At 44.4% G+C, this 16,229-nt stretch overlaps 2 protein-coding genes across 4 annotated transcripts in view; one reads left to right on the top strand and one right to left on the bottom strand.

Moving 5' to 3' along the window:
* The window catches only part of LOC6494514, a 38,010-nt gene that overhangs the window by 4,001 nt on the left and 17,780 nt on the right, over positions 1-16,229 (bottom strand). Inside the window, exons 1-3 of one of the 2 annotated variants that reach the window (XM_044715425.1) lie at positions 6,043-6,105; positions 5,019-5,799; positions 3,663-3,872 (exon numbers count right to left, since the gene is read on the bottom strand). In XM_044715425.1, the coding sequence (XP_044571360.1) occupies positions 3,663-3,872; positions 5,019-5,778 (970 nt within the window). In that variant the 5' untranslated portion in view covers positions 5,779-5,799; positions 6,043-6,105. Of the gene's footprint in view, positions 1-3,662; positions 3,873-5,018; positions 5,800-6,042; positions 6,106-16,229 lie in introns of those variants that run through there. The other variant, XM_001960159.4, reaches the window with a different exon arrangement.
* LOC26514059 lies at positions 4,105-8,323 on the top strand. Of its 2 annotated transcripts, none has more exons than XM_014908486.3 (2): positions 4,105-4,907; positions 7,884-8,323. In XM_014908486.3, exons 1-2 carry the CDS (start codon positions 4,131-4,133, stop codon positions 8,073-8,075), a joined length of 969 nt encoding a protein of 322 aa, XP_014763972.2. In that variant the 5' UTR covers positions 4,105-4,130; the 3' UTR covers positions 8,076-8,323. The 2 variants fall into 2 exon arrangements, with proteins under 2 accessions (XP_014763972.2, XP_044571361.1); XM_044715426.1 differs by having other exon boundaries at positions 4,107-4,903; positions 7,884-8,015.

Genomic DNA, 16,229 nt, shown 5'->3' on the forward strand with positions numbered 1-16,229 from the left:
CTCAACTGACGTTGAAGTCTTTTGACAAGAAAGGCTCTTGGCAGCTCTACTTCGGTGGAAGGAGTTCTGGGATAGTATCCCTATCCCTTAATCAATATTTAATACTAATATTAGGAATAAAATTAAATCATGTAGTGACTCTGCACAGCTATTAAGCAATAAACACACCCCAATTGCTAATAGAGCATAACCAATCTCGAAATGGACTCGTATTGGCCATCGCCCAATGGATATCTAATACCATCGTAAAATATTTTAACGATCGGGCTTTAACAGCAATCTCAGACACTTAAAAAGCAAAGAGAATGAAGAGCCAGCTAAGAGTTCTAGCTGCTAGCCAGATCGTCTTCGAATCTGGTTAATAAACAAATTTATGCGCCTGTTCCATATTTATCGCGGGACGAGGCATTTACCAACAATTAGCATAAAACATGCACAGCACAATGCTGATCGGAGATCGCCGATCGCTGGCTCTGCCAATGGCCGCGACTTCAAAGCCCCATTATATTGGCCGCGCCAATAAAATTTCCAAAACTATTTTCATCAAATCGCATCGGCGGGGGAGTCGAGCTCCGACCCGAATCTGTGATCAGTGATGCGAGCCAGTGACTCCTCGGGTCACTGACTAGCCCACTTAACGAAAATTCAGAATATAATTGAATGGAACTACTGATTCTATGAAGTTAAACTTAAAAACATTCAAAAACATCCTTGTTGAGTCACTGCATCTTGAGCCAGTGATTACCTGGCATCTCCGGCACCTTCTTAGCCTCTTCGGGTCTGACTCGTGCCAAAGTTGTTTAATAGCCGCAGCCCAGCCGCGGGCCATGGTCCGTTCAAATTGCCCTGCCTCGGCTGGGGCCATGTGTGGGCGATGTGGATGGCTTGGAAGCCAGCCAGGATGGCGATCACCGCGATGATGATGATGATGATGAGGAGGCGTTTGGGGGGTGGCCAGATTCAGATGCAAATCCGAGGCGAGAGCCAATGCAGGTTGACAGCCGCTCCGGCTCCGAACGGTGGGGAGGGGAAAAAAAAGTTCGCCTTTGATTAAAGTTTTCACCAATGCAATCACAGCGGCCAGGAAGGAGGCAGGCAGCTGAGGCAGACGGGGCATGGGCAGGAGCAGGAGCAGGGGCAATGCGGCGGAGTGTTAAACAATAATAGGAAACGGCGCGCGGGCATCAATTATATGACAACCTCAGCCACACTCCAAGAGACTTGGCCCGACTTACCCTGGGCCTCCGTCGCCGTCACCATCCCTACTACATCTGCAGTCACCGCCGGCCACATGCCACAAATTCTACACCCACTTAACTTTCAAGACGGTGTCAAATGCCCGCCAGCCCAAGAGGCCCGTCTCCTCTCGTGGTGGTGCTCCTCCTCGCCGATCCCCATCCCGACACCACATAGTCGGAGATGGCTTTGTTGCCATTTTGCCGGCTGACATGCAAGCAATGTTGAAGTAGGAACCATTTGAGAAACTGAGTATCTCTGAGCCTGCAGAAACTTAGAATCTCAAGTGTTGCCGAGGAGGCAGAGTGGTTGCCAGGCAAGGGTCTGGCCATTTTGAAGAGATATACTATACTACATATTAGTATTTAAATATTATAATACTTTGTAAGCAGCACACCAAAGTATATAATTTAAATCATCAACAGAAAACAAAGGAATTGGATCAATCTCAATTGATATGCATCGGGAATCGGGATTGGACGAAAAAAAGTGCCATGGGAAAGGCAAATACTTAAATGCAAATGTCGAAGTTTTTGTGCCACTTTCAGATCAAAAAGAATCAAAATCAACATCAACATCAACATCAGAATCAAAATCAGTTTGGGAATATAATCGGGTGAGAAGCAAATGCACATACCATCGAGAATAATATCTCACGTACGAATTCCTCCCGCCAATCGGCCAGAAGTTGGATATATATCCATAACGGATTGCCGGGCAATGAGAGATCGATAATCGTTTTGGCAACAGAGGGAGAGATCACAAGAAACCACAAACGGCAAGAAATCAAGTCAAGAGGAACATGTAATAAGCGATAATCCACAATAAATGCGCATGCGTGCAGGCGGAGGAGTGACTTTTGGGCCAAAAACGATCCTCAAATCTCCTCCAACTGCGATTGCAAATGATGGCCTTTAGGCTAAGAATTTTGGTTTTCCGCTTATTGATTTCTCATCTTCTGTCATTTACTGACAAAAAGTAATTTTTAGCAAAAAAAAGAAACAATTTTCATTAAGCTTAATTCATTTTTAAGCTTGAATCGACCTTGGGGCAACACGCTTGGCAATAACTTTAATTAAAACCAATTAGGTTTGGCATTAGAGGCGGCAACAGCTCAACGAACCTAGAATGCGACTCTGGCATGCAATGTGCAATGGCTTTGGAATTACATCTCTTGGAGCAACAGCTGCAGATTCCGGCGGCACCTGATAAAACCTGCCACACATACTATATACTATATACCTCCGGCTCTGGACTTGCAGCTGTTGCATTCTAAGCCATCATCTAATGGTTGCGGTTTCCAGAGAAGCTTTATTGCTTTTGCGGTCTCGTCTCACAAGCCCATCATGAAAAAGTGAAAATCAGGAAAAGTTGAGAATCTTTCCTCTTGGAGTGTCTAGAGTGTAATGTCCCCAATCATTTTTAAGACTGTGTATTGTAAATATTTGTACCTTTTGCAACTCCGATTCCCTTTTGGAAGTCAAACCTCAATCTCGTATTGCATAACCGGTAAAAGAAAATCAAATACAAATACTCTTTACGCGAATCATTGGAACTAAACTGAACTCAACCAAAGTAATGTGAACTGAACTGAACTGCTCTGAATGGGGCACAAAGCTGGGCTTTGTCACACTTGGTCGGTTGTTGGCAGTAGGGGTGTAGTAATACAGTGAGAGAAAACCTTTTTAATCAAATCTATCTCCAACCAACAGTTTCTTTCATGAAAGATTCATTTTGAAATGCTTTGAAATGAAATCCCTGAAAACCCCTTTTCCTTCCGTTCTTAAAACTTTTATGTTAAAAGATTATTTAATAAGTTACCCCTTATTTTTCCTCCCTGTAATATAAGCATTTCTACTCAAATACCCAACCACAGCCAGCTCCACCCCATGTGCTCCTCCGCACGCTCGTGCCGGGCGGAAAACAATACAAATTCCAGTTGCAGACAGTGGATCGCATTACATCGCCATCGATGTCGTCGATGTCGGCTTTTTGCCCATTGATGCGAAATCGGGTCAATACGGTATTTTGGAGTGTACGCCATAAGGCGGAATGTAAACGTGCATCGCCACTGACATATAGTATGACAATAGTCCACTGATTGGCGCTGATTTGCCATCAGGTCGCTAAATACGGAAGCGATTGGTGGGGTAATGGAAGTGCGTCTGCTGCTTCCTATATTTAGAGCTACAGAGAAATTAATTGTTTCAATTAAAAATCGCTTCGAGTTGAGCTCTTAATACCTGGCTGACAACACACGCCAGGCGGTCTATAATTTATGGATTCATTTAGCGCGTCGGCGGAGGGGTCTTCCCCCATCAGATCCGCACCTATTAAAATATCTTTTGGCAGGCGCCACTTGATGGAAAAATCAATTTCAAGGCATTTTCTTGGATTTTAATTCTATTTTTAACTTCCGGACTTACCGTTTCTCGTTGTGCTGGCCAAAGATGTCGAGCTGCTGGCATTGGAGTTGCTGTTGCTGACGTCATTGCTGTTGCTGTTGCTGGTTGTGTTGATGTTGCTGTTGCTGCTGTTGCGACTCAGCTCCTTGGCTGGCAATGAGTTCGGTTTGTGCTCATCGTCCAGGACAACAACTGGTACGGCGGTCACTAATTTATAGTCCGGAAGGTGGCCTGTCACGATGGGAAATAAGCAATCTTGTTAAAGGAAGTATTACAAACCTTATAAAGATTATTTTCTTATCATTTTCGCGGAACAATTATATCATTTATTTGTTTGCGGAATTAAATCGGGGGGCATTGGCTTTCTTTATTTCGATCGACTATCAAAAATTCTGTAATATTGCACCAGCGATAAGGAAAGATTACACAAAGCTGCGACAGTAGACCACAGTCTGCGGAAAAGCAGTTTAATAAAAATATTCGAACGTAATGGTCGTTAAACTCCTAGTTAAAATTTTAGTGGGCTTTTTCTGCCTGTTCGGTTTTGTTAATCCGGTGATTTATGGCGATAACTTTGGGGAACTACTCGAAGCCGTGATTACTCATCTGCAGTGTGGTGATCCGGATAACCTGGACAACTGGACTAAGGACATGAGCCTGGCACTGAGAAGAGATCAACAGCAACGCCTGGCCTGGAATATTCCGTGGGTGGAAATCCAAGACAAAGGAGCCTCTCAGTTGGAAATGCAACAGCAACTCAACCCCAGCAACCCCCTCAAGTTGCGCCTTTGGATGAGCTTCTACTGGCATTTGAAGCGCTCCAGGAGCTTGGATCCCATTCTGACCACAAACTTTGCCCTGAAACTGAGAGAACTTCAAAAGAGGAACGAGGACATGTGGAGCCCTGCGTTGCAGAACATGTGGCAGAGTTTGCCGAAATCACTGAAAATTATACTCCAAAGCCGTTGGTTGTGTTTGCAACACAAAAGGCAGATGTTGTATGTGGTCTCGGGATACAAACTGGAATTGGGCGCCAACAGCAACTGCAGCATGTGGCAGATACAGAGCGAAAACCAGGATCACTGGCTGCGTTTAATTAATTTTTGTGATGACAGCAGTTTGTTTTTCATCAACTTGTGGCACTCGAGTGCGGAAGTGGGCATGTTGCAGAGTAATCCCAGCTTAAAGGCTTCGAAGTTTTGTGTTTTCAACAAAGTTGGATATTTTAAGGATGCCTCCAAAGCTGATATTGATTGCCAGTGGCAAGTAAATGACTGCAGCAACCTACCTAAAATACTAAATCAGAACAAACATGTTTCATAATCATATTTTATTTTTAATAAACTATTATTAACATAGAATTAATCTTGAACTCACCATTTGGCGTCAAGGATCGCCCCTTGTGGCTGCCACTTCCATTGACCGCTCCCCCGCTCGCATTCGCCCCCTTCTCGTACAAACAGCTACTGGAAGCCGCATGCAACCGCTGGGCCACATATTGCTGATACTGAGCAGCGTGTTGCTGTTGCTGCTGCTGCTGCTGTTGGTGTTGCTGTACGGTGGCAATGCTGTTGGTGCTACCATAGCTCAATAGCAATGTGGCCGAGGTGCCACCAGAGTTGACATTGCCGCCCAGCTTAGTGGGCATGGGCACATAGATAGTGGGTTGCTGATGTTGCTGTTGACGGTGCAGACTGGTGGCCTCTTGCAACGACATCACCGATATGGCCGAGGGCGTTTGCCTTCCACTTAATAGACATGTGGGCGTGGCCGTGCGTAATGGCTGTTGTTGCGGCTGCTGCTGATGGAGACTGCCACCAGATGTTGCTGACGTCGCGGTGGCTGTTGCTGTGGCCGTTGCCGTGGCGGTGGCTCCATTGCTGGCCAGGGTGGTGCAGCTGAGGATCATGACGGGCGAATTCTCGTGCAGATCAGGCAGCGAAGAGGATATTGTGGTGCTGGTCACAATGCTCTTGTTTAGCCGGTTGCTGCATGTTGCTGGTGTATGGCTTTTCCTGTTGCTGTTGCTCTGGCAATTGTTGCTGCCGTTGTGGGGTTGCTCCTGTTCCTGTTCCTGTTGCTGAGCTGCTAGTGTGCTGTAGGTGTCCGTGGATTTTCGCGTTTTAAAGAGACGCATGCTACGTGGCTGTTGCTATTTCTGCAAAACAAAAACCAAAAAAAATTATAGGTTAATTTTCGGGAAAAGCAAAGCTAGCTTCGAGGCCTGAAAACCCAAATTTTTGTCTGCAATTTTTAACCAAATTCATTGTTTGCCCGCTGCTGTTGCTTTTTTCGTCCAACGGAGCGTATAATTATCACAAATTGCAACAAATTTTTAAAGTGTTTCTGTTGCTGTTGCTCTACAGACAGCATGGCCAATATTTGACTATTGATTTCCTACTTTCTTGCCTGCAATTTCTGTTTTTTTTTGTGTTTTAATATTCAGACAGTGATCCAACAGCTCGGTGGCTCTATTTATAGAGTAGCGTGTATAAATAAGCCCCTTATCAGCTGTGGGACACTTCCCACATATGCTAATGCCATCGATCCCCTTATCGGTTCAATAAACGCATCAAAGGTGATTATCAGACAGTAATAAAAAATAAATAAAAACATTATGAAAATATTACCAAAAACATGCTGGTGGCTTGTATAATATTTACCCTGCCTGTGCCTTTTGTTTTAACTTATTGCCGGGTGTCACAATATTTGCCCGACACTCACACTTTATTATTATTATTTTTATGTTTTATTTTTTAGTTCAAGTGTGTGTGTTGACTGATTAGTGTAGAAATCAAGGAAAGGCAAAAGCCAGGCGGCGAAGGTCATACACCAGCTGTCGAGTGGGTGGCGGGCGGCCGTTGAACCGCTCACTTGAGACGGCAAAGAAACCACAACTGTGGCTAGAGATGGCTAATTTGCCCGGCTGCCTTTTACTTTTCAAATTGGCCAATAGCCTGGCCGGCCTAGTCAAAGCTAATTTGATGTTTTACGAGCCAGTTAGTAAGCCAACCCGGCCAGCTGCAATATCGCAACATCCACCGGCCCTCACGGCCACTAATTGATGTGACATTTGCGTGTGCATTTCGGATTCACAAAATCAAAGTTCTATCCGCTGCACAGTGGCACTAAAATGCCATATCTTCTCATAAAATCCACATAAACCATAAACGATTAAGGCCCAAGCCCAGGCTTTTAATTAAAATCTGACAAGGCTTGTTAGTGACTTGTTAATGGCTCAAGTTCTCATAAAAATAACTAATTTCCGTTTACTTTTAAAACTTGAAATCGTAAATATATAATTTCTGGAAATTCTACAAGTTATAGACGTAGACCCACAGTAAGGTGGAGCCTGGAGTTTCTTTATCTGAGGCGCCTCTTGCCGTTGTTGCAAGTAGAACCCTCTACCCGTTTGCGGCTACTGTGCAGCAATAATTTTGCTAATTTTATCAGAAGCTTTTGAACCTTGTCTGGCTGATTTTTATAGACGCTTTTAGCCATGAGCCTGCGGCTCAGAACAGAGCAATATGTTGTCGTAATGTGCATTTAATTGGTCAACGAGAGGTCATTGCCGTAAATTTCCTGCCCGACTATATGCATGTTGTCTAATTAATAGTGCAAAATTTTAATGGCCCAACGAGGATAGATTCCGAGTCGGATGCCCAGTTGGAGATCGAGTCATAGTTTCTGGTCTGGGCATTATAAAGCCAAGTTATCCAGGCAAATGGCTGCCTCGGATGGGATGGGATGGGGTGTGGGGGAAACCAGTTTCAAGGACGCGCAGTTGGCGCAATTCCAAGAACCTCACTTGGCTCATTACCGCAAGACTACCATAAGCACGGAAAGAAATTAATATTATAATTATTAATATTATTTAAATAAAATAAATAAGGTAGGCTAATTAACAATTCAACCAACAGTTTTTATAAAAAGCTTAGAATCTTAAGTCCCATTTATTTCCTTTTTTTCTCAGTGCATCTTTAGAGGCTGTCAAGAACTAAAAGATGGTTCCAAGGAGTGGGCAGTGAAAACGTGACTTTCTGGCCGCCATGCTGACGATTGCTAAACTATTTTTTAAACAGCCTTTCAGTCGGACAAGGACAAGGCTAAGCCAATGGTCTATCCCCCCCTTAACATATTTCTCTACACTTAATTTTATTTTAATTTGCCCTCTGCGTTTTTTTACTCTTTTTTTATATTTTCTTAATAAGTAATAACAACATTTTCTTTTCCTCCTTTCAGACCGAACCGCTTGTGAAGTTATTCGCCTCCCGCTCCCAGGCCCAGGCTCCTGTTGCTCCTGCCGGAGCCGGCTGCTGGAGCCGCCAATCGCTGCTGCATAGTTGTAAAATTCCTGTAAACAAGCCGGGGCTGCCACAGCTGTGGCATGCGGCATGTGGCAACTGGCAAGCTTACTCACACAGCCAGCTCTGAGCCACACACTGATTCAGATGATCTTGGCAACAATTGCTCCAATGGATTGGTCTTCGTGGGTTGCCAGAAAAGTTAGCAAGGATAAGAGGAGATTTTTGTTGTTTTTTTTATTTTTATTCCTTTATCTTCTTATTTGTATATATTATTTTTTAAATATTTCCCTTGAGAATAATTTAATTTATAAACTTTTAAGTCACCCCACTTGGTGGCTTTATCACGGGGCAGCCCAAGAGTTGTTACCTTTTGTTGCCACAAACTTTTTGAGTTATTTTTTCCGTGCATGCCTTACATATAGAAGGCATACATAAATATATATATATATATATATATATATATATATATATTCTTCGATATGGCCTATCTACCGTGCGCCTACATATCCCCTTCCCTGGCTATGTGTGTGTGTGTCTACTACTGGCAAGTCCGCATTCTTTTAAAGGTTGCCAAGTTGGCCGTGCCGGGCCGGGCCGGGCCGGGCCGGGCCGGGCCGGGCCGAAACCGAAAAAAGAAACAGAAACCGAATCAGAAACAGAAATGTAGACGGCGGCGGCGTCAGAGCACGGAGTCAAAGCCGGAGCCCAAGATTTTTGAGCCCAAGACATGGAGCAGACCAGTTCGAACGAAACATAAACCAAAATCGAAAACCGAAAAACATTTGCCCAGCGGCTGCCTTGAATGGTCGAGCCAAAGACTTTTCAGTTTTAAGTTTTCATTTTCGTTTTATTTGGCCCGCTGCCGATTGTCGGCTGCCGAAAAATACAACCCACAAATCGGTATCTGGTTTATCAGAATTTTCAGCAAAACATTTCAGAGGAGGGGGGCGCCAGTCGTCGGTCTAATTGCCCCGCTCAGAAATCACAAAAAAGCTCAGTGTTGCAGCCAGAAGTCAGCCAGCAACTAGCGATATTGCTGCTGTCCCGTGAAAAGTTGCTGACCTTCAGGTGGCACCTGTTTGCCCAGTGCAGGAGGATTATCGAAACGGCCCGGCTTGCCAGTCAGCCAGTGGTCGCTGTTCCAGCTAATTAGGCATATCAATATGTGATTATCTCGGTGGATGTTGCTCCTTCTGCTGCTGTTGTTGGTGAGTCATCGGTGTGTGTTGCCGGTGTTGGTGGTAAAAATGTTGCTGGAATGTTGCCGGTGTTGATGCCGCATCGCATCGCATCGTATCGCATGGCTATAAATAGTTAACCTAATCAAAATGCAGGCGTGTAAGCAAACCATTTGCATAGTTGTTGATGTTGCTGTTGCTGTTGCTGTTGCTGCTGATGCTGTTGCTGTTGCTGTTGCATGTTGCTTACTGGCAATTAACTTTGGCATGCGCAGACATTGGTCTAAATGTCAAGGTAAATTATGATGCATTCAGCTATTACGTCTAATAGTCCGAAATTCATGCACGTGTGCAACTATTTATAGTTGTTTCGGATGCTGCTGTTGCTGTTGCACCTTAAGTTGCCATTGCCGGCAATGACAGATCACTAAAAACCTGCTGCAACTCCTCCTCTACCCTCGATGTTGCTGTTGTTATTGCCGTTTTGATACATGTCTATGGCTGCGCCCTTTTCTACGCTAATTAAGCTGCGACTTGGCCGCAGTCTCTGGGTTTCATCTTTTCCAGGAGCAAGGCCAAGGCCCCATCGATCGCCGGCCTGAGAGGGGAGGGCCTGGCCTACGGCAATGGCAACATTTAATCATCACATTGCTGCAGAAATCGTATCATTAGCGTTTTTACGATTACGCGCTTTATCAAAATAGCTGCAGTATTCAATAGTTGCACTCGCCGCGATAGTTGCAGGTTGCAGTTGTGTACCATGGGCAACATTGTCAGAAAAGAACTGCAAAAATTGGAACTTATCAACATTAAAAGCTATTTCCAACTTACACCCATAGTGCCCCTACATTTTTTTGCGTTTTCTGTAGAAAATCTAATCAATGCTATCAGCATCTTGGCTGTTGCAACTTCTGATGGCGTTCTGGAGTCTTGCAACATCGTTGTCATTACAACACGTACCCGTAATTTTTATACCCTTGCAGAGGGTATTATACCATATACGACCATATACGATCCGTTATATATCTAATAATATAAGATGCGTGGCGCCACCTAGCGGACTGCAACTCAACTGCAAGGGTTTTTAATTGCTGACAACAATTTTGAAATTGCCAGACGACGCTAAAGACTTTCTGTTATTATTTTAAAGAGAGCCGCACACCCACGTAAGCCGAGTTGAAGCCCCGAAAATAGCTGTCCAGGTAACAACTGTTCCCGGTAAGCTTATACTTTCACTGCTGTTGTTGTCGCTGCTGTTGCTGCTGCTAGTTCTGGTGCGGCGCCAGCAACATGTGTTGTTGCTGACAAGCATTGACAGGCAAGCAAGACAAGAGTTGGAAAAAAAGGATGCAACATCCTGGCGGGCAACTCGACACCAACAACATGTGACGCAATAAAAAGAGCAAGACCAATATGTGATGCTTCACTTAATCAGGTGTTGCGACTGATCCGCCACGACAATTACACACGAGTGCTGCCAATGTTGCAATGTTGCTGCCAGCCAATGTCGCTGCTTGTAGCAATTATGCCTTGAACTTGTTCTGACTGCACAACAACAGCAGCAGCAGCAACTGCAACAACAGCAACTCTCTGCTCTGAAATGACAATTTCATTTGGAGCCCAGTGAGCTTGCAGGTTATTCAACCCGTGGCCATAGTTTCATGGCTTGTCATTAGCTAATGTATGACGGCAGCAGCAACTGGCAATCACTGGCTGGCTGGCTGGCTGGCTGGAAAAGTGGAAAAGGAGTGCTTAGAATGTGGCCTGAACTGCATGAACCTCAATTATGAGTGCACACAGATGTGAACACGGGGAATTTGTGAGGTCTAGATCGCAGATACATTTACGATACTTTGGGTTTCACTCCAAAAAGAATGAGAACTCAAGTGATGTTGCATGGTTTCTTTAGAGATATTCTACTTCGTTCCAAGGTGTGAAAAGTTGAGGACTCCCATCCTGAACCTGGCTTGAAAAGTGAAAGGCAAACACGAGCACATTCCCCGCCATTATCCCTGCTGGAGATTAGCTGGACAAAGTTTGCTTTTGGCCAAGAGTTTACTTTGTGTCGGATCTCTGTCAACATCTTTATGCCGATGCTCGTTGAGTGGTTCCGAGTTTATTGCATCAATTCGGGGACTGTCTGTATGCCCGGCGGGTTAGGAAACAAACATAAATGTTGTCGCTCACTTTTGACACCTCAATGATTTTGTGTGTCAGGCAAACAGCTTCAACAAACCACCGACAAATTCCTCGGCACTAAAATAATAAATAAATAAATACATAAATGAGACATGGGCTTTGTCACTTTTCACTTTTGTTGAGTTGCAGGCAACCTACTATATAATAATAATAATAGGCTTGGTTGTCGCAGCTGTTTCGATGACAAAATAATTTATTGATAATTTCTTTGATGGCTGCTCATTAGCTAAGAACACAAATCACTGGCAGACAAACGCTAACAAGCAAAAATAAGTCTCCAAAGGATGGAACTGCAGCAACCAACAGCAACATCATAAGAGATACACGCACCACTCGAGGCGAAAGCAATTTCCTTGGAAAATTGCTGCCTGCAATCTCTCAGGATGCTGTTGGGCAAAGCCAAAGTTTTGCCTCCGAGAAGAGCGCTTCATCAATTTTTATATCGATGAAGACCCATTTGGTTGATAACTCCATTTGTGGCAAATGTTGCGCACGCGCGTTTTAGTTGCTCTGTTGCTGTTGCTCTGATGATGTTGCTGCCGTTGTTGCCGTTAGTAAATTTCGCGCGAAAAACTTCAAAGTTGCTGGCCAAGCACCTTCCGATATTAATGTTGTTGCTGTTGGTTTTGCGGTTGCTGCCACTGCTACTGCTGCCACTGCTTTGGAATAAGGCAAACGCACGTGTTGCTATGCTTGCTATGAGGATGTTGCTGCCGTAACAGTTGCAATTGTTGTTGTCGCCGGACTGTCACTGGCCGTTTAGGCCAAACTTGGTAAATTGTTTTGTTGAGCTCTGAGCGTTGGCCTTTCTTTTCAGTTAACTTATATGGCCACCAGTTGCTGCTGTCGTTGAGTGAGAGTTGCATACTAATGCTCCAGCTACCGAGTTTGCTTTTTTATTTTGTTTATTTTGATTTTTTTTGCAGGCCAACAATTTTAATTACCACATTGGGCTGGGGCAGGCATGCAGCCAGGTTTAAAGCTTTTGGCCGCGGCATTGATTTGGCACAATTTACATATCAAAGCGAGCGAAGCAAACTTCCTGTTCCACACCCAAGCTCCACCACCACTCGCACTCACAACATCAGCGGCAACATCAGGGGAGTCGAGTGGCAACATCAGCAGATGTTTGCCATGGGTCAAGCCCGAGTTGTTGGCCATTTACAGCAGCCACTGACTTGGTTGTGATGATGATGCGTCTGAAGCTCTTGCGAGTCCATTGGCCCTCATGCTGTTTACTTGCACCACTTTTTGTCGATTCGTTTTTTCAGTGGTTGTTTTTGTTTTGCTTGCAGTTTGCCACATTACGTGTTTGTTGCTGATGTTGCTCCTCCTGTTGCTGATGTTGCTTGTGTTGCTGCTGCTGTGCGAGTGCGAGTGCTCATTGCACTGAGCAGCTTCTTCTGTGGGTATTAAAATTACTTGGCATGTAATTAGTTTGGCTTTTTTGTCGTTGCATCTTGTCGATCGCTGCGTGTGGCCAGTGGCCCTCCTCTCGTCCTCTGCTTCCCATTCCCCATTCCCCAATCCCCTTTACCCTGAAACCCCAAAAAGCATTCCCCAATGATGGATGCCACTTTGTCTTCCACCGAGGCTCCAGCTGAAGGTGTTATTTTTATGGCTTTATAATGTGAGTCGGCCGGGCTGCCTGCTTGCCTTGTCGCCTTGTGCCCCGTTACGTGGCATGTCAATCACCTGACATGACTTTATAATTTCCACAATGGCCGGGAGTGAAAAGATCCTGATCCGGGGCAAGAAGGAGAATGTCAAGAACGAGAATGAAAGCAACCGTACATCTACTAATATTTAATTATACTCTGTAAGTCTGGTACTCTGTTTAAAGAAAAACTATGTTCTTTTCTTGGATAGAATTCACACCTTGATGACTTTTCCAGCTGAAAGAACAGTCTCTGGAGAAAGTTGCTGTAAGAGAATAAAAATGAGTTTGCTGAAAGTAACCAATAGATGGTAAACCATCATTAGTGGCAGCAATCTTTTTGAATTTACCTAAGCCTCCATTCCCGTTCCCAGTCAGTCTACGAGCAAATCCACATCCATCAACAATTTGAGGCTTCGATCATGCCGGATCAGACCCCTCTCGTATCTCCCATTTTTATGGCACATTCTCTAAAGCAGACTTTGAGGTTGGTTTCGGTTTTTGTTGTTTCCGTTTGTGCCACTTGTGTCCAGTTGAGTTGAAAATTATTGTGATTATGGTAAACTTGTTGCTCTCACTGCTGCTGATCTCCAGCTGTGCACCTGTTGCATTTGTGGTTCGGATTCTTAAGCTGTTTGCAGTTTTGCAGTTTGCAGTTTGCATACTATACTGCCATACGATATATGTAGCTATAAAGTCGACACAAACAAACAATCCGACAGATACACACACTCGTGTTGGTTTTTATTGCCGCAGTTTCCATTGTTAGACTTGTTTGGTCGCTTAATTGCCGCTTTGGACTGGGATTTATGCTCGAATCTAGATTCCAGATTCTGTTTGCTTAGCTCTTTGGCACCGCAACGCTAAACACTTGGGATGCACAATTGCAGCTGCAACGTATTCTCGTATCTGAGATTCCGCTCTTGATTCTGACTCCACGAGGCGTGACTAATCAATCGATGACTTTTCCCTCCAAATCATAAAGTCATGCCAGGTTTTACCATTATTATTATGTTTTTTTATGTGGATTTATGAGCACAGTTTGTCCCTTTGATTGGCATTCCAATGTCGAATACATCTCTTGCTCTGGCTCTGTCTCTGGCTCCATCTTTAGACAATTTCATCTTTTTTTTGTTTGGGTTTATAGCTCCGACGCACCCTACATGCCACAAAAATATTTGTTTGCTTTGCCATTGCACTTGAGTGGGGGGCCGAAAAGTCAGAGGCGTAGCTTTTGTGGGCCAAATAGTAATGTGCATTCCCAGTTTTTTGGAACTACGCCCCTGCCTTGTGCATCCGTAAGATAAATCTCTTACATAAAGTGCGCCCAGACATTCGAGTAGTATCTTCCCACATCTTGGCAGCCAAAATTCGATGCTAATAAACAACGTTTTCGGCTCCATATCCGAGACTTTCCCAAAAAAAAAAAACAAACCTAAAACCCATTTCAGATTTGACCTTCAAATTCAGTTTGTGGCTGTCGCTCACGCCCTGCTAACCAACAAAAAAATAGCTACCATTTCACTGAGACCAGCCTGAAGTTGAAGCCAAAGTTGAGTTCTTCACGACTGACGTGCAATCCATCAAAGCTGTGCTGCAACAACCACAAGGAGAAAAAGCATAATACATAATAATATTTGTGCAAAGTGTTAAGGCAACAAAACAGCAGACAGTAGCAGACATAGTCAGACAGCAAGGAGGAGCAGTCCGGTAGCCAGCCGCATCTAAGCAGGCGGCAGGAGGCGAAGCCGGGGCAGGATCAGTGGCAAAGCCCGAGGAACTTGGAGCATTTCAAAGTAAGGTGGTTGACGAGCAAGATCATGGGGGATGTGGAGGGTGTGGAGAGTGGACGTCGACGACGACGACAACGTTTTGTTTTAATTTACTCGACGCCGCCAACGACATTGTTGTTGTTTTTGTTGCTATTGCTGTTGCTACTGCTACTGCTGTTGCCGGTGATGTTGCTTCTACTGTTGTTGCTGTTGGGTTTCCTGTTTAGATAGTTTTTTGTGATTTTATGCGATACACCTTCCATGTACAACTGTTAGGCGGGCACGTCGGAGATGGCGGCGGTGCACCGGGTGTGGGGCTAGTCCACTTTGATGTACGTACACTTTGAAATGTTGTTGATGAGTACGCGAGATTTTTAAAAGATTGCACCAGCAACAGGCAGGCATCAAGGCGGCAAGCGGCAAGGCGGCGAGCTAGGCAACCAGCCGGCAGATGAAGCTGCGACTGCAAAGGCAACTCTGTTGGCTTATATAATAAATTTTAATGCACGCCCGCCCTGGACATTCCGGACAAATGGACATGGGACATGGTCCGGATAGCTTTAACCGCGACCAGCTTACAGTGTTAACATTTTAGTTTGGAAATGCCATTGAATATTTAATTTTAAAACAATATTATTTTTATAAAAATAAAGAGAAATCATTTTAAATCAAAGTTTAAGTAAGACTTTTAGGTGTAAAAACAAATGTTTTATTTTTCCACAGTGTAGAAACTGTTGGAAAATCTATTTTATCCTCAAAGTCTTTTTTGTGATCCCTGCACACATTCTACATGAAATGTGTGTGTTTTTTTCGTTATACTGACACTTGGCTAACCAACTAAGAGATAATCATTAACTTGGCCCACAGGCAGGGCATAATTTATGTAGAACCAGCGGCAGACGACAGCCAAAACAAAAGACTTAGGACACGAACTTGACGAGGCAAAGCCATAGGCTGGCAAAGCAAGGCATAACATAGTTCCAAGTCAACTTTTTTAACCAAAGAATTATATCAATTAGGCAATGGCCTAAGAGCGGAGATCACCGAGAGGAGACAGCAATTTTGGGGGCTGGATCGGGAAACGCCCAAAAAGACCAAGTCACTGCCGAGCGGCGACTGCCAGCGGCAATTATAGAGCATAAAACATCGATAATCATAATAATTAAGGATGACTGGCCAGAAAAAAAACGTTGGCTGGCCGCAGGAGCTGGCTGTGACAACGCACAGTAGCCAGCAGATTACAGCCTCCGATGGAGATAAAGTCCATCCGATGTCGATGATGATGCGTCAAGTTGGTGGCTGCTGCTGCCATTGCACATAAATTGTTAATTAAAGCCTATTTAGGCGTCGTTTTTTCGGTGCCCCAAACGAGGAATTCTTTAGACTCTGCCGTGAATTGTGCATTTAGAAAGTATATCTCCCCAGCTGCGTTCCCGCCCCTTTCTCCGGCCATTGTATGGAAAAGTCGTTTAACT

The sequence above is a fragment of the Drosophila ananassae genome, chromosome 3L, assembly GCF_017639315.1.
Source record: "Drosophila ananassae strain 14024-0371.13 chromosome 3L, ASM1763931v2, whole genome shotgun sequence".
Classification (NCBI taxonomy): Eukaryota; Metazoa; Arthropoda; class Insecta; order Diptera; family Drosophilidae; genus Drosophila; species Drosophila ananassae.